At 44.2% G+C, this 22,494-nt stretch overlaps 1 protein-coding gene across 6 annotated transcripts in view; it reads left to right on the top strand.

The window, feature by feature from the left end:
- SLC5A11 (solute carrier family 5 member 11) overlaps positions 1-22,494 on the top strand; it is a gene marked incomplete at both ends in the record, with an annotated part of 45,935 nt that overhangs the window by 859 nt on the left and 22,582 nt on the right. The window contains 6 exons of one of the 6 annotated variants that reach the window (XM_081256039.1): positions 3,289-3,360; positions 8,245-8,349; positions 9,538-9,597; positions 17,880-17,984; positions 19,168-19,273; positions 21,967-22,047. In XM_081256039.1, the coding sequence (XP_081112165.1) occupies positions 3,289-3,360; positions 8,245-8,349; positions 9,538-9,597; positions 17,880-17,984; positions 19,168-19,273; positions 21,967-22,047 (529 nt within the window). Of the gene's footprint in view, positions 1-3,288; positions 3,361-8,244; positions 8,350-9,537; positions 9,598-17,879; positions 17,985-19,167; positions 19,274-21,966; positions 22,048-22,494 lie in introns of those variants that run through there. The other 5 variants (XM_081256035.1, XM_081256034.1, XM_081256038.1 and 2 more) reach the window with 5 other exon arrangements.

The following is a 22,494-nucleotide window of genomic DNA, read 5'->3' as shown; positions in this document are numbered from 1 at the left end:
AGTGTCTCCTGGATATCTTTTCATATCAGTATATGGACGCTTCTACATCTTCTTAAAAGTTGACCAATACTAACACATCATTGTAAAGCAATTATACTCCAATAAAGGTGTTAAAAAAAAAGTTGCCCAGTATTCCATAGATGATCATACCGCAATTTATTTAACCTGTTTCTCGCTGAGGGTCATTTGGATTGTTCCCCATCGCTTAACACTAAAATTTATGCTGTAATAAACAAGTCTTGGACACATTATTTTGGATGTATACAACTATAATGTAGGATAAATTCCCTGTAGTGGAATCATCAGGTTAAAGGATATATGTATTTGCAATTATGATAGCTTGTGTCAAATTGCCCTCCTTAGGTTTAGCGCCAATCTGCACAAAATCATTATGTATGAAAGTCACATTATCACATCCACAGCAACACTGCATTGTCAAACTTTTTCATTTTTGCCAAACTGACAGGGAAACACAATATCTCAATGTACTATCTTATAATCAGTGAGGCTAAAATAAACATCCTTACATATGTATAAGAACCACTTGTTTCCTTTATGTGAAGTATGGTTTCATATTTTTTTTCCATTTTCATTAAGTTCTTGCTCTTATTCTTATCAATTTCTAGGAACGCTTTACATATTAAAGAGACAGTAACTTTGGGATAAAGGATAGTGCAGAGGAGGTGCTGCTATCTGATTTTCAGGTCAAATGACTTGAAAACTGTAGCCTACTGAGGTGTCCCCACTTCAGTTTGACTATTTGTAGATCATTTCTCTACTCTTACCCCTTAGCTTTCCCTCCTCCAGATCACTCAGGGGATAAAAGTGCTGGACATCCCAAAGACCATGGATCTGATATTGAGATGGGTGAGATGTTGTTAAGGGTCAGGGCTTTTATCTATCTATCTATCTATCTATTTATTTATTTATTTATTGTCGCGCTGCATGGCTTGCGGGATCTTAGGTCCCTGACCAGGGATCAAACCTGGGGCCCCGGCAGTGAAAGTGCCGAGTCCTAACCACTGGACCGCCAGGGAACTCCCAAGAGTCAGGGCTTTGGAGTCAGACAGGTTTGAGATCAGGATTAGGTGTAGGGGTGGAGTTAGGGTGAGGGTTAGAGTTCCCGGGAATCTATATTTTCACAAGAGGATTGGGAGACTCTGATGTATTACTGGTTTTTGAAGCCATGGATTTAGATGTTCCCTTTTAGCACAAGGAGTTCTTTACTCTTGGAAAATACTTCCTGTGTCAGGGTTCAGCAGGAATGAGCCGTAGTGTCTGTTTTCTATAGTAAGATCATTTGCAGAGATGAAAAGATATCATTTCATGTCATCTCCCATCCAGTAAGACTCCTATTACCAACACCTGCACCCAGAGGCTGGGAGAAGTTAACTTATCCAAGATCACAAATAGCTACTTAGTGGTTAAAATGTCTCTGTTAAAGCACCTTTAATGGTGGGAAGCTCACTCCTAAAGAGCTGTGAAATCAGGCTGACCTGGGTTTGAGTTCCCAGCCTTCTGCTCTGTAGAAATATGGCACGTATGTACGTGACTTTACTTCCAAGCCACAGTTTCTTCATCTGTTAAACTGGCCTGATGACATCAACCTCATAGGAGTTGGTGAGGATTAAAATGAATGATGCTTCAAAATGACTAGTATAGTGTCTGTCACATAGTACTGATACTCAATAAATGATATGCATTGTGAGCAATCTATAGCTCATTGTGGCTTGTCTATACAAGCCATGAGTCTGAAACTCAAATGCCTAGGGGGATCTAGTGGGTTATTATACATCTGTGAGGCAGGGAGTGGTAGGGGCTGTGTTGACCTGAAGAGTTTATGTCTCCTCTAAGGGCATTCAGATGAAAATCTTCTTAAAAACCGTGGTTCAAACAAAATATATTTGATCTAAAAGATAAACAAACTAGTGAATATAACAAAAAAGAAGTAGAATCACAGGTATAGAGAACAAACTAGTGGTTACCAGTGGGGAGAGGGAAGGGAGGGAGGAGCAATACAAGGGTAGGGTATTAAGAGGTACAAACTATTATGCATAAAATAAGCTACAAGAATATATTGTACAGGGCTTCTCTGGTGGCGCAGTGGTTAAGAATCCGCCTGTCAATGCAAGGGACATGGGTTTGATCCCTGGTCCGGGAAGATCCCACATGCCGTGGAGCAACTAAGCCCGTGTGCCACAACTACTGAGCCTGCGTTCTAGAGCTTGTGAGCCACAACTACTGAAGCCCACGTGCCACAACTACTGAAGCCCGTGTGCCTAGAGCCCATGCTCTGCAACAAGATAAGCCATCCAATGAGAAGCCCACACACCGCAATGAAGAATAGTCCCCGCTCGCCACAACTAGAGAAAAGCCCGCACGCAGCAACAAAGACCCAACGCAGCAAAAAAAAAAAATTAATTAATTTTTAAAAAAAGAATATATTGTACAATACAGGGAATATAGCCAATATTTTATAACAACTATAAATGGAGTATAACCTTTAAAAATTTTGAATCACCATATTGTATAGCTGTAAATTATGTAATATCACACATCAACTATACTTTTTTTAAAAAAAATATCTATTTATTTATATTTATTTTGGCTGTGGGGTCTTCATTGCGGCATGTGGAATCTTTTAGTTATGGAATGCATGCGGGATCTATTTCCCCAACAAGGGATTGAACCCTGACCCCCTGCATTGGGAGCACAGCCTTACCCGCTGGACTACCAGGGAAGTCATTTTTTTTTAAAGGACCTCAAAGTCTTGTACTTTTAAAAAAATTTCTAATTTTTATTTTTTGGTGAGCCACGGGGCACGTGAGATCTTAGTTCCCTCACCTGGGATCGAACCTGTGCCCCCGGCAGTGGAATCGTGGAGTCTTAACCTCTGGACTGCCAGGGGAGTCCCTCAATCTTTTTTTTAATTATAGGTGAGGGACTTCCCTGGCGGTCCAGCGATTAGGACTCTGTGCTTTCACTGCCAAGGGCCTGGGTTCAATCCCTGTCTGGGGAACTAAGATCCCACAAACCACGTGGGAAAAAAAAAAAAGTGAGTAAGATATTTCAGGCAAACAATGTCCATGGGAAGTATCGCTCAGGGACCTCTGCATAAAAACCAAAAACAAACAAAAAACCAAAAACAAATAAACAAAAAAACCCAAAATAAATTTGATGTTTGAGTCTGGTCTGCTGGACTCCCAGGTTATAATCTGTGGCCTAGACCATTTTGGGAGGTGTCTGATTGCTAACGTTTCCCTCACCCACCCCTCTTCTTTGTTTCAGTCCACAGTGAAGACCAAAAGAGACACGGTGAAAGGCTATTTTCTAGCTGGAGGGGACATGGTGTGGTGGCCAGTAAGTAGCCTTTGGTTCAATTAAAATTACTTCTCAAAGACTCTTCAAGTGCTGATATTCTGTCTAAACTTTGCTCGCTCAAGACTCTCTGGTTCCATGTTGTCTGGAAGTCACAGTCTAGACTAGAGAAGGCTTAGCTCCAACTCAAATTTGTTTGAATAAAAAGAATTCATCAGCTCACCTAAGGGAAAAACTTAGGGTTGGCCTGGTTTCAGGTATGGCAGAGTATAGGGGCCCAAGTGATAAGTAGGACTGGTTTCTCCCTCTGTTTATCCTATCTATCTATCTATCATCTATCTATCATTTATCTATCCATTATTTATCTGTCATCTATCTATTTCTATCTGCTTCTCTTCTTCTGGATGGGTGCTATTCCCAAACAGGCTCAACTTCATGTCAACAAGATGGCGGCCACTGCTCCAGACCTTTCATCCTCTCAAGTTCCAGCCTAGCAAGGGAAGAGCACCTGCCTCCATGGCAGTATCCCTGGAAAATATCCCATCTTTGATTGTGTCCCTTGCCCATCTCTGTGCCAATCACTGTGACCAAGGTAGTTTGATGTGCTAACTGGCTCATGATGTGCTAACTGGCTCAAGCCTGGGTCACACACTCAGTGCCTAAGCTGTGGGGCATGGAGCCTGCTCTGAGGCATATGTGATGAGAAATGAGAGGGGCTAGACTCTGAAGGAAAACTGGAGAGCATGACTGGGACAAGGTGGAATGGGTGTTGAGAACATAAATAACAAATACAACAGCCCAATTAGTACTTTCTTTTCAAGGGTAGCTAAAGGCATTACTAAATACACACGCACACGTACATGTGCAACATACACATGCACACAGACCTCTGCTTCCTGGGCCCTGAGTAGGGGATCAGGAATAATAATTTTATTCATGATCTCTTAATATAAGTGTTAAATCTTTGAACTAAAAAAAGAGAAGACATCTCCCATTTGTAGGGAGTCCCAAAGATGTAGGATGTAAGATGCAGAGATAACAGGTATGTAAGTTTCTGGTCCATGAGATGTTTAAAGACAATGACCACAGTGTCCTCAAAAGATACCAAAAGTGAGCTCTGGATTATATATTCAACCAATTCATTTAAAAAATTCCCTGAGGGGCTTCCCTGGTGGCGCAGTGGTTGAGAGTCCGCCTGCCGATGCAGGGGACGCGGGTTCGTGCCCTGGTCGGGAAGATCCCACATGCTGCGGAGCAACTAAGCCCATGTGCCACAACTACTGAGCCTGCACTCTAGAGTCCATGAGCCACAACTACTGAGCCCACGTGCTGCAACTACTGAAGCCCACGTGCCACAACTACTGAAGCCCATGCTCCACAATGAGAGAAGCCACCTCAATGAGAAGCTCGCTCACTGCAATGAAGAGTAGCCCCAGTTCGCCGCAAATAGAGAAAGCCTGCATGCAGCAACAAAGACCCAACACAGCCAAAAATAAATAAATAAAATAAAATAAAAATAAAAGAGAATGCAAGCCTCAGGCTAAGTGAATTTGGTTGTCCAGAGAACCTAGCTAGAATTTAATAATTTTTTTTTCATTTTCATTTTATTTGTATGGTTCTCTTCTATGTAGAGCAAGTGATACTGATTTTCTACTTAAGGCTGTGGATACATACATGTATATATATATATATATATATATATATATATACATGCATGTACTATTATATTACTAATATATTGTATTAATATATAATACATTGATTAAATAATATGTGATTCATATATATGAGTTAAAGAAGAAGTCAATATAAGGTAAAATATTAAGTAAATAGCAGTGCAGGTGCAGTGAACTTAGAGAAGGCTACAAAGGAAATATTCAGTGACAGTTTTAAGAAATCCTGGTCTAGGGGTCTCTATGATGAGTGATGCTGAGTTCCTAAAATTCAGTAGGAATACAGCAGCCCACCTAAATATGCCTGCTTTTGCATGTCACTTCTGGGACCATTTCTCTGCTCATACTCCTTGGATGACCCTTTCCCAGGTCAAGAAGCAAAGGGAAATTTTGGAGCTTTTTTTTTGCTTTCTTCACCTAAGGAGAATGATGTCAATGTGAAGGAGATGTGGTTGAGAGTATGGGCTTTGGCTTGATACAATGTTAACATCTATAGAAAATCAATACTAGTTCTGATAGGAATTGGTTATAGAGGTTTATGTGGTCTCTCACAGCCTTGGCCCACCTAAACACTGTCCAGGGGCAGGTGCCTTTGTGCATATCCCATCATTTCATTTCAAGTAGCAGATGTCTGTCGCTGGTAAACAGAGTCTGGTAGCACTAAACATTTGAATCACATTATGAACTGCTCTAGTCCACAAAGCAACCTTCTGATTATAGTTTGGCTTCTCATGTAGCTTATCTACATGGAGAGGCTGTAGAGGCTAGACAATTTGAATATCTGGTTGCATACCCAGTTGTAAGTCTCACTGGAAATCAATTAGCTTTCTGCTTTTATGTGTAAATCTTAGGAGTTTTGTTAATCCAGGTCTGCCCCTGATTAATAAATCCATTTTCTCTGTAATTACTAAATAAAAAAATAAAAAAGAGAGAGAGAGAATAGACTTTGGAAAATGTACGTTAGTTAGCTGTTGTTGCCTAACAAACCACCTACAAATTTAGTGGCTCAAAACAGCTACAGTGTATTATTTCTAATAATTGCATGTTTTGAGTGGGTGGTTCCTCCCCTGCTCTTTAGAGTGGCTCATGGAGCTGCGTTTAGCTGGTGGCTGGGAAGGGCTGGAAGTCCAAGATGGCCTCATCACAGATCTGGAGCTCTGGCAGGAGCTAGACTGGCTAGGAGACAAGGACTTCACTCTATATGCCTCTCATCATTTAATGGCCTGGCCCAAGGTTTTTTACAAGGCATCTGATTCCAAGGGCAAAAATGAAAGCTGCCGGGCTGTTGTGTGTTGGCCTGGAAGTCACACAGTGTCACTTTCACCACATTATATTGATCAAAATAAGCCACAGGCCAGCGCAGATTCTTTATGGGAAGAGTGGAAAATCAGAGGAGCATGCAGAGTGGTGTCATTGGGAATGGCAGAATAAAGATCTTTGAAATCTCCTCCTGCATAAAAACAATGAGAACAGTGGCAAAATTGTCAAAATCAACATTTTCAGAACTCTGGAAATTGACCTAATGCTAGTAACCATCCAGGGAGATTTAATTCAAGAAAAATAGCTGAATCTCAATAAGAACAGGAAGTTTTGTAGTGTTTTACCTGGCTCTATTCTCATTCCCTTCTCTTCAGCTCTGCAGTAGTCTTGAAGGCCACTGGTTAGAACAGGATTGGATCTCTTTCAAAGTCCCATTCTCATATTATTGTCAGTATTTAATCCATCTTGCAGTTCCCTGGAAAGCTTCCCTTGCACAACTTGTCTTTATTTGATCTGACTCAGTGATCATCTAGTGTGAGCAGCCCTTTACCCAGAGGCATTCGTTTAAAAAAAATCAGTGGCAATTGTTTGACATTGTAGCTGCCTGAGCTAGCAATAAGGGAATTAAATGGCACACTAGATAGTATCTATTTAACATAAATAGTAATACTCCCTAAACTGAACTACAGACTCAACACCATTCCTATCAAAATTCCAGCTGCATCCCCCGCTCTTTTTTTGCAGAAATTGACAAGCCAATCCTAAAATTCAGATGGAAATGCAAGGAACCCAGAATAGCCAAAACAATTTTGAAAAGGAAGAAAAAAGCTGGAGGACTTATACTTTCCGATTTCAAAACTTACTACAAAGCTACAGTAATCAGGAGAGTGTGATACTGGTATAAGGACAGATCAATGGAATAGAATCAGATGAAAACCAGAGACCAGAAAGTCAATGGGAGGCACAACAGTCCTCTCACAGATAGCTCCCTCTCTGTCTCTTTCTCCCTCCTTCCCTCACCTATCTCTATCTCTGTCTCCATCTCGCTCTGTACTCTTTTTTTTTTTTTTTGCGGTACGCGGGCCTCTCACTGTTATGGCCTCTCCCGTTGCGGAGCACAAGCTCCTGACGCGCAGGCCCAGCGGCCATGGCTCACGGGCCCAGCCACTCCGCGGCATGTGGGATCTTCCCGGACCGGGGCACGAACCCGTGTCCCCTGCATCGGCAGGCGGACTCTCAACCACTGCGCCACCAGGGAAGCCCTCGCTCTGTCCTCTCTTGATCTGCCTTTCTCTGCAAGTCTACCTCATTCTCCTCTCTCTCAGCAGAATGGCAGTGATTAGTGCATAGCTGAGCATGCTACTCACCTCCCCCATCCCCTTGCTACACACACACCTCCCTGGGTTACACACCCCCAGTCTAAGGGACCAGCAAATATGGTTTTCCAGTTCCAGATTCCCAGGAGAGAGAATGTAATTGGCCCAGCTTGGGCCAGGTGCCCAGGCCTGTCTCATGCAATCAACTGAGACCAGGGATTGGGGTCATCAAGTACCGTCTTGGCCACTTAGATTTCTACTAGAAGGAGGGCTCTCTTTTTTGCTAAGTTAGAAGCAGAGCTGGGGAATAACACAGGCTTTGTGATTCTCATCCTGAAGCACTTTCTACAACACCTGTCATCCTCCCTCTCCCACAGGGATGCTGCATACAGTTGTTCAAGTTGTGCACTGCACAACCCTAGAGGGGACACAGTTCACATCTTAGGCATCATAGATATGTGTATTTGTTATGCCAGTTTTCTAAAGGTGGAAGTAAAATAGTCTTAGGGAAGAAGAGGCTTCTAATTTTTAAAAAGTTGCTTAGATGGTCTAGGGATGGCCCTGCTTTCTCCACTTCTCCTTTTGTCTTGGTCTCTTTGGTGAATGGGAAGAACTGGTGTTGGGAAGAAGCTACACCAGACCTTGGCTCCAAGATCTGATCTATCATCTCCCCACAGGTGGGTGCATCCTTGTTTGCCAGCAATGTTGGAAGTGGACATTTCATTGGCCTGGCAGGGTCAGGTGCTGCTGCGGGCCTTTCTGTAACTGCTTATGAATTTAATGTACGTATGTTACCAGGGCATGGGCAGCCCACCCTCTACCCAGTAGGTAGATCCCGGGGGGCAGTTGTATGCATGCTCTGCTCGTTTAAAAATAGAGTGGTGCTTTAGGAAAAAACAAACAGGAATCATCAAGGCACCCCTAGTTAACAAAAATCAGTTTGATCTGCAAGTCCCAGGCCTCCCTGTGATTGCTTGCTGGGAGCCCATAAGGCAAATACATGTGTGAAGAAGGCTCAGAATCTCTCCCATGTGGATGCAGAAGATAGAAGGTTTTGTGGGACTGGAGGGTGTTTCTGTGTATTAGATATCAATTGCCCATCACAAAACTTTGTGGTTCAGTGGTTCTTGATCTTTTTGCCACCTCACAGATACCCAAGAGATAAGACACACTCTTCTATGTAGCAGGATGATTTTCACTTAGTGGGAAGGGATGCACTTATTAATAGTGATCTTCATCTTCATAATGACTCACATTTTTTAAGCACTTACTCCGTGCCACAGACTTAAGTACACCACATACCTCATCATATTACAGGATTCAATTACAGACTAGAACCAGACTGCCTGGGTTCACATCTGGGCTCTAAAACTTATAAGCTGTGTGACCTTGGGCAAGTTACTAGATGTCTCTGAGCCTCATGTATAAAACAGGGATAATGATGGTACCTGTCATTGAGAGGATTAAATGAATTCATGCTTATAAAGTGTGCACAGGAATGCCTGGTGTATCGTAAGTGCTCAGTAAGCATCATCTCACTGATTTCCTTCCAACAACCCAGTGGGGGCAGTTACTCCCATTTCACAGGTGAGAAAAGTGAGTCTCAGAGACCTGTGTAAACTCTTCCAGCATCACCAGCTACTCATCAGCGTGGCCTGCCTGAACTCACAGGCTTGATTTAACCCCAGCCCAAGGAGGGGATGGAACACAAGGGGACGAAGGGGGACACTCAAGGTTTAGGACACACAGCCCTGGGGGCCACAAAGAGCTTCTCGTTCCATTTTGCCCTACTTCATCCCTGTGTCCTATTTAAACATGAAAATGTGACAGCCCAGGGAGGGTGAACTACTCAGTAAGTAAGAGATGGAACCAGAGGCAGATGAGGCCAGCTTCCATCTGGACACAGGGAAATCCCTACTGGCACCACAGTGTGGGCGGGAGCTGAATCCTGATTCTGCTTTCCCCGGCAGGGCTTATTTTCCGTGCTGATGTTGGCCTGGATCTTCCTCCCTATCTACATCGCTGGTCAGGTGAGTCTGAGGGGGTTGGGGTGCTATGGAATAGGAAGACCCTTTGGGAGGGTCAGCTTTGCATTCCCTCCCTCCCACCAGCATCCTTCCCTCCCTCCTGCCTGCGGACATCCATTATACCAGCGGTCCCCAAACTTTTTTTTTTTAATTAATTTATTTATTTATTTTGGCTGCATTGGGTCTTCAATGCTGCACACAGGCTTTTCTCCAGCTGCGGCGAGCGGGGGCCACTCTCCGTTGCAGTGTGTTTGGCACCAGGCACTGATTTCGCGGAAGGCAATTTTTCCACGGGAAGGGGGCCATGGTGGGGATGGTGCAGGTCGTAACGTGAGCGATGGTTCAGGAGGTAATGCGAGCAATGGGGAGCCATGGGGAGCCGCAGATGAAACCACGCTGGCCCGCCTGCTGCTCACCTCCTGCTGTGCGGCCCGGTTCCTAATGGGCCTCGGACCGGCACTGGTCTGCAGCCCGGGGGTTAGGGGCCGCTGCGTTAGTCCCTCAGAGGTCCCAGCATTAGCGTGGGATGATGCACTGCTGAGACAGTTAGGAACCCTGTCCTTAGCATTGCCCCCCTAGTAATGGACATCAAAGATACATGGGGGGCAGGGGCTTTCAGAAGCTGGAAGAAACGTAGGCTCAAAAAATTTTTTTAAATGCCAAAACACAAATGTAAAAATCACAGTCTTTTCTAAATGTTTAAGCCACAACATATTACTGCTTTTAACACACACACACACACACACACACACGCGCGCGCGCGCGATTCAATGATTTTTTTTCTTCCTTTGTACCCAAAACCATAATAATTGAGTTATTTCTGGCAGATGTGATATGTCAAAATTTTTGTTACAAAATAATGCTGCTTTAGACTTTTTGAAAAATAAAGTAGTTAAAAAAATCATTTCTAGGGACTTCCCTGGCAGTCCAGTGGTTAAGACTCCATGCTTCCAATACAGGGGGCGCAGGTTCGATCCCTGGTGGGGGAACTAGGATCCCACATGCTGTGTGGTGCAGCCAAAACATAAAATAAAAAAAATAAACTTAAAAATCACCTGTGATCTTACTGACAGCTTTCTGTCATTCATACCATCTAGACTTAATTCTGTTTTAGACATTCTACTACACAGGGCAAGATCATACAATATCATAGTGTTATTCGTCAAGCAATAACTGATTTTAACTTTTTATTACAGAAATAAAAAAATACACAAAGTAGAAAGAACTACTTCATGATCAGAGAAATCATCGGAAAAAAAATCACTCTGTACCAGAAGTAGTGCAATCTTATGCAAAGGGCAGTGATGTAGGGATAAATAACCTCACTTGGAGATAATACTGAGTCTAAAAGCATGGTTTTTGGTGACTGGGGGCATGGGTCTGCCCATACTCACCTGTGATTAGCTCCCACACAGACAAAATCTCTGGGATAGAACAACACTGACTGGGACTGAGGATCTCTGGGCCAAAGCAGCAGCAGATATTTCTTGAGCACCTAGTATAGGAAAGAGTAAAGGATGGTGGAGACGTAGGTTAATTCATAGGTAGGGTGGCCAGATGTTCTCGGCTGATGGTTTCCGTTTTCTCTGGGAAGTAGAAGACAGTGTCATTTGCTGAATGAGGAAGGAATTTGTGTGGTCGAAGGTTAATAAGAGGCGTGAGAGTTGAAATGACTTATATAGTTTGTAATAGAAAAACCTGTGGACAACCACAGTATCGCTCATTAGGGGACTGAGCATCTGTACTGTGGATATCATGCTGTGAAAAGGGCTGAAATTGACAGAGTTGTGCTGCTGTGAAAGGATCTGCAAGCTCTGTTGTTCAATAAAAAAGTCCTGTGACTCTAGACATTCTTTGGGCAGCATCTTATTCAGAGAGAAGATTAAGCCCATATTAGATAATAAATGCCAGAGTGCTGAAAAAAGATACAAAGCTACCCAATCTATTTTTATTGGGCAATAAAATAAACACAGAGAAAAGTGGTAAAACACAAATGTGCAGCTTAACAAACTACTGTAAAATGAACACCCAGATCAAGACACAAAACAGGGACTTCTCTGGTGGTCCAGTGGTTAAGACTCTGTGCTTCCACTGCAGGGGGCATGGGTTCAATCCCAGGTCGGGGAAGTTCCACATGCTGCATGGGGCGCCCCCCCCCACAAAAAAAAACGACACAAAATATAACACTCCCCCACGTGGTTTAGCAATTCACGATGACTTCCTTTCACAGTGACTTTCATTGGACTCACTTCTTTACTTTTCTTCACAGTTTTAATTGGGCATGCCTATACAAGATGGTTTAATTGTACTTTTCTGGAATGAAATATACATGGAATTGGGGGGGTTACATTCTTTCCTTGCATGTAGCTGGTGTGTTAATTCCCACTGCTATGTAGTATTCTGTAGTATGACTATACCCCAATATATTTGTCTATTCTTTTGTTCGTGGGCATTTAGGTTGTTCCTAATGTTGGCCTATGATAGAGAACGCTGCTGTGAACATTTTTATACGTGTCCTGATGCACATAAACAAGGTTGCTCCTAATGTTAGCCTATGATGGACAATGCTGCTGTGAACTTTTTTTTTTTTTTTTTTTTTTTTGTGGTACGCGGGCCTCTCACTGTTGTGGCCTCTCCCGTTGCGGACCACAGGCTCCGGATGCGCAGGCTCAGCGGCCATGGCTCACAGGCCCAGCCGCTCCACGGCATGTGGGATCTTCCCGGACCGGGGCACGAACCCGTGTCCCCTGCATCGGCAGGCGGACTCTCAACCACTGCGCCACCAGGGAAGCCCTGCTGTGAACATTTTTATACAAGTGTCCTGATGCATATAGACATGAATTTCTGGAGAAAATCTACCTATAAGTGGAATTTCTGGGTCATTGGATGTGTTTATCTGGCTTTACTAGATATTGCCAAAATTTTCCCAAAGTAGCTCTGTCAGTTTATACTCTCACCAGCAGTGCATGCAAATTCCCTTTGCTCCATTGCTCCACATCCTTGCCAACACTTGGTATTTTCCAACTTTAAAATTCTTGCCAGTTTGGTGGGAGTGTTGTAATGTCTCACTGTGCTTTCTTTTTTTTTTAATATTTATTTATTTTATTTTTGGCTGCATCAGGTCTTAGTTGCGGCACATGGGATCTTCATTGCAGCATGTGGAATCCTCTGCTGTGCTGCACAGGCTCCTCGCTGCGGCACGTGGGCTTCTCTCTAGTTGTGGTGCACGGGCTCAGTAGTTGCAGCGCGGGGGCTTGGTTGCCCCGCGCGGGTTTGGTTGCCCCACGACATGTGGGATTTATTTCCCCGACCAGGGGTCCCCTGCATTGGAAGGTGGATTCTTAACCACTGGATCACCAGGGAAGTCCCCCTCACTGTTCTTTCCATTGGCAATTCTGTTTATATATTTTCTGGCCATTTGGATTTTCTCTTTAGGGAAGTAACTTGTCTAAGACTTTTGCCAACTTTTCTATTATGTTATATAGCTTCTTCTTATTGATAGAAGCTCTTTATACATTCTGGAAAAAAGCCCTTAGGGTGATTATATGTGTTGCAAATATCTTTTCCCCCCCTACTCTGTGGTTTGCCATTTAACTCTCTTAATGGTGTTTTTTGATGAACAGATCTTAGATGTTTTGAAAAGTTATTTTATTCAAGTATAGTTGATTTACAATGTTGTGTTAATTTCTGCTGTACAGTAAAGTGATTCAGTTATACATATATATATACTTTCTTTTTCATATTCTTTTCCATTATGGTGTATCACAGGATATTGAATAGAGTTCCCTGTGCTATACAGTAGGACCATGTTGTTTATCCATTCTATATATATAATAGTTTGCATCTGCTAATCCCAAATTCCCGATTCATCCCTCCTCCACCCCCACCCCCAACCCCCTTTGCAACCACAAGTCTGTTCTCTACGTGAGTCTATTTCTGTTTTGTAGATGAGTTCATTTGTGTCATATTTTAGATTGCACATATAAGTGATATTGTATAGTATTTGTCTTTCTCTTTCTCCATTCATCTGTACATTTAGGTTGTTTCCATGTTTTGGCTATTGTGAATAGTGCTGCTGTGAACTTGGGGTGCATGTATCTTTTGGGTTTTTTTTGTTTTAATATTTATTTATTTACTTGGCTGTGTCAGGTCTTCGTCGCAGCATGTAGGATCTTTCATTGTGGTGCGCGAGTTTCTCTCTAGTTGTGGTGCCTGGACTCTAGAGCACGCGGGCTCAGTACTTGCGGTGCACGGGCTTAGCTGCCCCATGGCATGGGGGATCTTAGTTCCCTGGCCAGGGATCGAACCTGCGTCCCCTGCATTGGAAGGCAGATTCTTAACCACTGGACCACCAGGGAAGTCCCCATGTATCTTTTTGAATTAGAGTTTTGTCCGGATATACACCCAGGAGTGGGATCCCTGGATCATATGGCAACTCCATTTTTAGTTTTTTAAGGAACCTCCATACTGTTTTCCATAGTGGCTGCACCAACTTACGTTCCAACCAACAGTGTAGGAGGGTTCCCTTTAACGGATCTTAGTTTTAATGTAGTTCCATTTATCATTTTTCCTTAATTACTATCTTTTATGTCTTATTAAAACATATTTCCTACTCTAAAGTCATAAAGATATTCTCCTATATAACCTTCTAGAACTTTTCACATTTAAGTCAATTATCCACCTAGAAGTAATTTTTGTCTACCATATTTTGAGAATAGGATAACGCTAATATGACCCATCAAGAAAATTATAGACCAGTTTTACTTATGAATATGGAAAATGACCTCTACTCTTTAGGGACCCACCCTACTCTCTAACCACCAGTTTACTCCTGTCAGTTCATTCATTTATTTGTTCATTGAAGAAGCATTTATTGAGCTGAATGCCAACTGCATTCCAGGCACTGGTCTAACAGTTCCTCATCCTCACCAGGCTCTCTACTTCCCCAGCCCATTACAGTGCTTTCCCCTCTTGCTGGAAAGTTTTCCTTTTCCTTTTGTGGTTCGGTTAACTCCTATCATCTATCCAAATCCTACTTCAAGCAACTATTCCTCCAGGAAGCCCTTTCTGACCTCTCTGATTAGGTGAAGTCTCCTCCTTCATTGTGTTTGCCATAGTTGCCATTTTGCATTTGCTTGTGTGATTATTAAATTAACACGCCTCTCCCATTAGACTGTGTGTTTTTCCCATTATACTTTATCAACATCAGCAGTAGTAACAGTTGGGGCAGGATAATTCTTTGTTGTGTGCTTTTATGCGTGTGTGAGGGGTAGTCTGTTCATTGTAGGATGTTTGCAACATCCCCGATCTCTATCCACTAGATGCTAATAGCACCCCCCAAACTGTGGCAGCTGCAGTGTCTCCCGACATCACCAAATGTTCCCTGGGAAGGTATGAAATCTCTTCCTTCCATTAAGAGCCACTGCACTAGACTGTGTGTCTCTCTCATTAGATGGTAAGCTCCAGGAGGGCAAGAACTATCTCTGTTTTCTCCCAGTGTCTAGAACAGTGCCTGATACATAGTAGGTATTTGAAAAATATTTGTTGAAATTACTCAGTAGCAGGGTCCATGATTTCAGAAGGAAGTGAAATGAAGGATGAGCTGACACCCAAAAGAAGAGGCACCAATTAGGGACTGAAAGTCTTGGTCAGGTCCCAAAGCCAGGGTCATCAGAGTCAGCAAACGAAAGGGTTGCACTGATGAAAATTTGGGGTATCGGAGGTGAATGGGGTCCTGGAGATGACGAAGTTTGGATGTTGGCCAGAGAAATGAGTTGCTGGAGTGGAAATGCCCATCTGTTGGGGTTAAACAAACTAAGACACTGTACAAGATGTCCCAGTGGGTGCTCGTCACGGTCCTTGAAGCTGCTTCCAGACTTGGGGAAAGTCTAGAAAGAGGGGAAGACAGTGAAGGAGCTGAATTCTCATTGGCTGCTGGACAGTGTTCCCGGGAGGCTTGGGGTGGGCGAAAGTTGTTATGGCCGGATGGCATGGGTTTCCGAGGAAGAGGGAGGGGTTTTACATGAGGACTGAGCGTGGCTGTCTGGACGTGATTCAAGGGAGAGTAAGAGAGATGCTGAAGTTCCCTCACTGCCCTCCACCCCCAGGAGATGAGGAACCACCAAACCAAGGCACTTGGGCGGTCCTCTCTCAGGGCAGTCGTCATTGGCTGCATTTATTTCCTGTTAACATTCACCCAGCAACACTCAGAGGGTGGTTCCTGTGTTAATAGTCATTCACCTCTCTGTCTCTGTCTCTCTCAACCTTGCTTGCTGGCAAATTGCCTTCTTAGCTACTTTACGACAAACAGCCTAGATTCTGCCTCCCATCTGTCAGCTAGCTTCACATTTCTCCCCAGAGTCTGATTTCTAGATACCAGTGCTGCTAGCCTTCTGATGACTTTCATGCCTCCTTCCTTTCTTAGCTCATTAGAAACTTCCTGCATGTAGCAGGCTGTGCGGCTCTCTGTAGATCGTAATGGAGGTCAACTGATGATAAAAGCTGTCAGCCAATGAGAGGAGTCTTGCTCCCCGGCAAGACCAGCTGGTGGTTGTCATTCACAGGCGAGATAGAGAATCCTCTTGAGGAGCATCTTCCTTGGTCCACTTATCTGAATGGGCTGAAGTTCTCATGCACTCTCTCTAATTAGCTGTCATACCATCACCAAGAGTGTGTCCATTCAATATGGTTTGATTGAATCTCTCCGTGTGTTATTCCCTGATAGAGTGTCAGAGCTCAGTGCAATGTGCTTCTGGAAAATCCCTGCTCTGTTTGCTTTGCAGCAAATCAGAGGGTTGAGGCAAGCCACTCATGAGGGTCAGAATCCCGAATTGCCCTTTGGGGGAGAGGGGGAGGAAAGAGACGCTTATTTTCTTTTTTTAAATTTTAAGGTGTCTATTTATTCCTAGAGTTCAATTTTTTTGGCCAGTACTTTATTATGAAAAAAATTTCAAACCTACATCAGTGTTGAAATAATTTTACACTGGACACCCTTATAGTCTTGAATACTATACCCAGATTCTACTATTAACAACTTACCTTTCTTGAATCAAGTCTGGCCATCCAGTCTCTCCCAGTCTCCACTCCCAGCTTCTTCTGCCTTCACAATCTGACCTTGGGATGGATGGTTTGCCATTTATCAGCTCATGATTGGGTACCCATTAGTCTACTCCCTGGGTTAGACTAAGGAACACCCAAGCAGCAACAGCCTGGATGAGGGGCTGCAAACATAATCATTGCTGTCTTTTCCCATCCAACATCCGGGACCTCATGGAAGAACAGTTGTGCATTTGAGGTTCCATTGTCTAGACATGTCGTTGTCTCAACCCCCAAGTCTGCGGGTACAGTGAGGAGACTGGGCAAGGACATGCTATCCCCAAAGAAAAGTGCCACCCAAATAATGGCTCTCCTCAGTATGGCTCAGCCCCTGGGGTGCCCTATATGGTAATGGCACCTAGCTTTGGCCCACCCATCTGGACCTAATTCAGTGCTTCCCTGGTTTCTCTGCTGTCTCTGGATTCTCTGCTCCTGGTAACGTGGCTGAAGGGTTACATGAGAGCAACTTCCCCAAAGGTTAGAACATGGACAAATGGAGATGCTTGAGATGAGTTTAGGTGTTAGACATGGAGCCAACTACACTGAATCACCTGGCGAAATTATTTCCTCTTCCATCCTCTTTCAATGAGCTCAAGGGTAAAGTCTCATGTTGGTGTTAGTGAGCATTTAATACCTGTTCAACACTTTTCCTGACTTCTTTTTTTTTTTTTTTTTAAAGAAAGAATGAGTAGGCTCTGGGCCCAGGGTTTTTGGTGTGCAAGAGGAAGTTGCCAGGAAAGAATAGAACATGAATGAGTGATTTTATTATCCATGTGAATATTTTTGCTGATTCCCTTAAGTTTAGGATTGATTTTTCATTTACAGTGGTGATTTGAAGTTTTCTTTTTAGATAAGTTTACTTCAATATAAACATGAGTTGGTTTAAAGAAAAACATTAAGTTTTATAATAGTAACATCTATATTAATAAGTTTTAGGTAATAACATTAATAACACAGGAGAGGGCAAAAATTGGGGTGGCGTATACATTTGGGATATATGATAGTTGGGTACCTAACTCTGCACAGAACCCCAGTCCATCCTCACCCCACCCCTTTGTTCCCATTTTCTCCTCTCTTTTAAGTCTCCCACTGAGAATCCCAAGAAGACCATCTGTGTTTCTGAGTTTGGGGAGAAGCGGGGAGGGGGAAGAAGGGCTGTTGGGTGGCAAAATCTCAACTCTGGTCCCCAGGTCACCACGATGCCAGAATACCTAAGGAAGCGCTTTGGCGGCAACAGGATCCCCATCATCCTGGCTGTGCTCTACCTGTTTATCTACATCTTCACCAAGATCTCGGTAAGGTGGGGACACAGCCTGGTGAGAAGCTTAGCTGGTGGTGTCCCTCCCCATCCACTTTCTCCTCCTATTGAGGAAGCTTCTGGGAGGTTCAAGGAAGTTGGGAGGGGTGGGGGCAAAGGCTAAGCAGAGGCAGAGGAAGTACGGGAAAAAGGGAGCGGAAAGGACTCCTCCCCCTTCTCCTGCCAAAGCTTCTTCAGCAACATCTTGGGATGGTGCCCATCACTGAATGGGACTCGGAGAGCCCTCAGGTGGGTGTGTCATCTTCCTCCTGGGATCAGGCAGTTATCAACTATTAATCATATGTGCTGATGGCCCACTGAGCCTGCCCCACCCTGACGTTTGGATGGGCAGATCTTCTGGAAAGCGGCCAAGAGCAGATGCTTTGCAACCTCCAGTACGTGCTGCTCAGCCTGACTCACACTGATGCCCTCTTCTCTTCCATCTGGTGCTGGGGGAAACCTTGTCCTATGTGGGGGAGGGGGGTGGGCAGAGGAATTCCATTCAATTCAAACAACAATAACTGCCTCTGTGCCAGCTCCAGATGTGAAAGGCAGAAGGACGATGCTCGCTCTCATTCTGGTGGGAAGCTACAGATGTGGGGAAACCTTCCCAAGGAAAGTTACATCTGAGGAGGATGTAGAGGGGATGTGGAGAAAGGGGGATTGGCATTCCAGAGGGCTGGACAGAAGAAGCAAACGCTTGGGGGCATGAACAAACATGACTTGTTAGGGAGACAGGGTGTATTGCAGTGTGTCTGGGAGCATGACGTGAGTAAAGGAAATGAGGTCAAGTGGCAGGCAAACCATGAAGGGCCTGGTATACAGTTCTAACTTATTTGGACATTATCTTGGGGGCAGTAGGGAGCTACTGAAGAGTTTTGATGAGGATGAGATGATCATGATGGTATTTGATAAAGGCTGCAGTGTGGAGGATGGAGAGTAGGCAGATCAGGAATAGAAGCAGGAAGACGACTGAGGCGCTTGTATTAGCCCAGTGAAGGGGTCTCAAACATAATCACCCGTAGGCCTCCCGTTTGAGACCCCTGATCTAGGAAGAGATGAAGAAAGGACATCATATGATGTTTCTGTGTTTGCCAGAATCAAGGCTATGGCCTGAGCCTGGGGAAACTGTGCTAAAACGTCCATTCATCCATTCACCCGTCAACTTCATGTCTCTCCAGGTAGACATGTATGCAGGTGCCATCTTCATTCAGCAGTCTTTGAACCTAAATCTGTACCTGGCCATAGTCGGGCTGCTGGCCATCACAGCTCTATACACTGTTGCAGGTACGACGGAACAAGGGGTGATTCTGGGAGAGGTGGTGGGCAGGGGCTGTGGGCCACCCTGTCTTTTCCTGGCTCATCTTCTGATGTTCCAGTGTGCTAAGACCATGTCTTCATGAACCCTCAGTCCATCATCCCATATAATATGATTTCTCTTGGTCATTGTCCAAAGGAAGAGGGATGCCTGATAGAAGGGAGGATTTTAAAAGGTACCACAACTGCATAAAGCTATTTTCCATTTATTTATTCAAGAACTATTCATTAGAACCTACTAACTGCTGAGCATGTGTATTCACACACACTATACAAAGCTAGACCATAAACCACTGCAATTCTGGAGCCTGAGGCCGGGGAGCCTCAATTTTCCCCCTCAGACTTGCATCCAGAAGAGTGGCTGGTGGAGTGCAGCACCTGGACATGTATCTGCTTTTGAATATTCACCTTCTCATCTTCTGTTCCAGTTTCATCCTTCTCTGCCTCCTCTTGGTGTAATTCATTCCACAAATTATCTATATCTATCTATGTATCACCTACTATATGCCAGGCATCGTGCTAGGAAATGGGGCGATGCAGTGAACAAGATAGACTAAATCTTTTTTTTCTTTTTTTTTGGCCGCGCAGCTTGTGGGATCTTAGTTCCCCCACCAGGGATTGAACCCGGGCCCACGGCACTGAAAGTGCCCAGTCCTAATCACTGGACCACCAGGGAATTCCCATGACAGAAAAAATCTTTACTCCAAAGGAACTTACATTCTAGTGGGGGTGAGGAGACAGACAATGAACAAGGACGCCAATAAGTGATGTCAGAGTATACTGTTATAACAAGATGGGGAATAATGGTGGGAGGATTCTTTTCCCTCCAACGTTCAGGCAAGGCCTCTCTAAGGTGATATGTGGACCCGATTTAAATGAGATAAAGGGAAGACTCTGACATGAGAACCCATGTTGTTTGTTTGAGGAACAGCAAGGGGGTCAGGGTGGCTGAAGCCGAGCGAGCACATGTGTTGAGGCTGAGTCCTGTCTAGCTGTGGAGGAGGCCACTCATACAAGCTGGAGTGACAGTGGTGATGCCGGCATCAGCTGTGCTGCAGCCCTGATGGAAGGAGAAAGGAGTGGAGGAAAGGGCAGGCACTGGAGCCTCGAAGAAATCAGATGAGCCTGGATTTAGTCCCAAATGCCGTGGAACACCACTGGAGGCTCTAGACAGAAGAGTGACCAGTTCTCAGAAATACAAAAGCCCACTGATGCAGAAAGATCTGGGCTGAGTTTTCAGTGCTAACAGAAGCCACGTGTCTGGGGCACAGGGAAAGGAAAGGTTTAGTCGCAATTGCCAATCTATCTCTCTGTTTCCTTGTTTGGGGGTGTCTCCCCCATTAGACTAGAAGCTCTGAGGAGACAGGCAACATGCTGTTTTGTTTGCCTCTGTATCCCTACCACGTAGAACTAGGTTGGGCGCTCACCAGATGTTTGGTGAGTGATTGAATAAAACACTAGATGCAGTGCCTGGTAAGTGATAAATGCCCAATAAACATTAGTATAGAAACGTGGGTGGGTTTCAGTGGTACCAGTCTTCAGGATCTCATCACATTCAGGCTGACTAATTGCCTGAGTGGGGCCAGCAGAGAATTGGGGCCAGATGCTAAGCCAGTTCTCTCACCATTTGTGAGATGACCCTGTTCCTGGGGCAAAGAAGGAGGAATCACAGAACAACACACCCACATGAATGTTTGTTTGGTTTTTTTAGTGTACTGTGACTTTACCCATGAGTAAATATGTTCATGTCAGATAAGTGTCCCTTCTCTGTAGGGAAAGAGGAAGGAGAAAAGGACAGGGAAGAGACTGGAAAGATTGTTTTGTCCAGATGCTGACGGATTTGCTACCATGATTGTCATTACAAAGATTTTTCTAGGTGGTGAGACCAATAAGAATCCACTTAGGCCAACCACTGTGACCCTCTTTGGGAAGCCTGTTAGACTCTGAATACCTAGTACTCACATCCTCTTTCCAATGTTAAAATAAAGGTCTTCAGAGCTTGGGGACCATGGCCCAAGCATCACTTCCCATGTCAGTTAGAAGTTACTGTGTAACTAACCACCTACCCCCCAATAGGGAGTTAATGGTTTATTTCTGCCCACAATTCATTCTGTGTGTTGCCTGGGTGGTTTTTCTGCTGGTCTCACCTGGCTCGGTTGAATTATACTAGTTAGATGGTACCTGGAACAGCTGGGTGGAACAACATGGTCTCACTCAGGTGGCTGGTGTTTAACTTGGCTGTCAGCTGGGCTTTCCTTCCAGGTGGCCCATCATGCTCCATGAGGCTAGACTGGGCTTCTTAAAGAAGCATAGTGTTCTCGGGGCAACACAAGAACAAGAGCAGGAACTGCAGGCCTCTTGAGGACCAGACTTGGAGCTGCACAACATCACTTCTACCGTATCTATTGGTTAAAGCAAGTCATTCAGCCAAACCATATTTAAGAAGAAGAGAAGTCTTCACCTCAACATGAAAGGAGCAGCAAAGCCACATTACAAAATGGGCAGGCACCTGGGAAGGAGATATTGTGGCCATTTTTGCAAACAATCAACACTAGGAACTGTCCCCCATCAGGTCTTGAAATTCCAAGTTCCCTCTGCCACCCCGAGTAACTCCTCTCCACCAGAGTACCTGACCCTCACCTCAGTGCTCATTTTCCCACTAGGTGGCCTGGCTGCTGTGATCTACACGGATGCTCTACAGACTCTGATCATGCTTATAGGAGCGCTCACCCTGATGGGCTACAGTAAGTGGGGTCCCAGGGTCATTTGGGTGGATGACAGCACCTCTCTCAAGCATGGACATCTGCTTTCATCACTGTTTCAAACCCAGCTGGGGATTCCTGCTTGAGGCATGGTAATTTTAGCTGGAAGAGAACTGTGCATATCATGGAAACTTACTGTTTTTTAAGGAAAAGTTAATAGATCCTCCTATGTTGACATGGATAAATAATTAAATAAACAAATAAAAGGGGGCAAAAGGAAAACTCTTCCGTACAGGAAAATTCCAATTAATAAATGAAGACAGACTGAGGGAAATAGAATATCACTATTAGAACACCACAGTCATAATTGCTACAGACAAGATCCAATGATAAATGCTGAAGTCAGCGCATGAAAGTTTATGAAGAAATAAGATATTTGCTTGGTCTCAAAGTATCACGTCCAAAATATTTATTAATTACAAAGGGCAA

This window comes from Mesoplodon bidens (assembly GCF_964165515.1).
Source record: "Mesoplodon bidens genome assembly, chromosome: 15".
Lineage (NCBI taxonomy): Eukaryota > Metazoa > Chordata > Mammalia > Artiodactyla > Ziphiidae > Mesoplodon > Mesoplodon bidens.
This window is presented reverse-complemented; position numbering and strand designations above follow the sequence as displayed.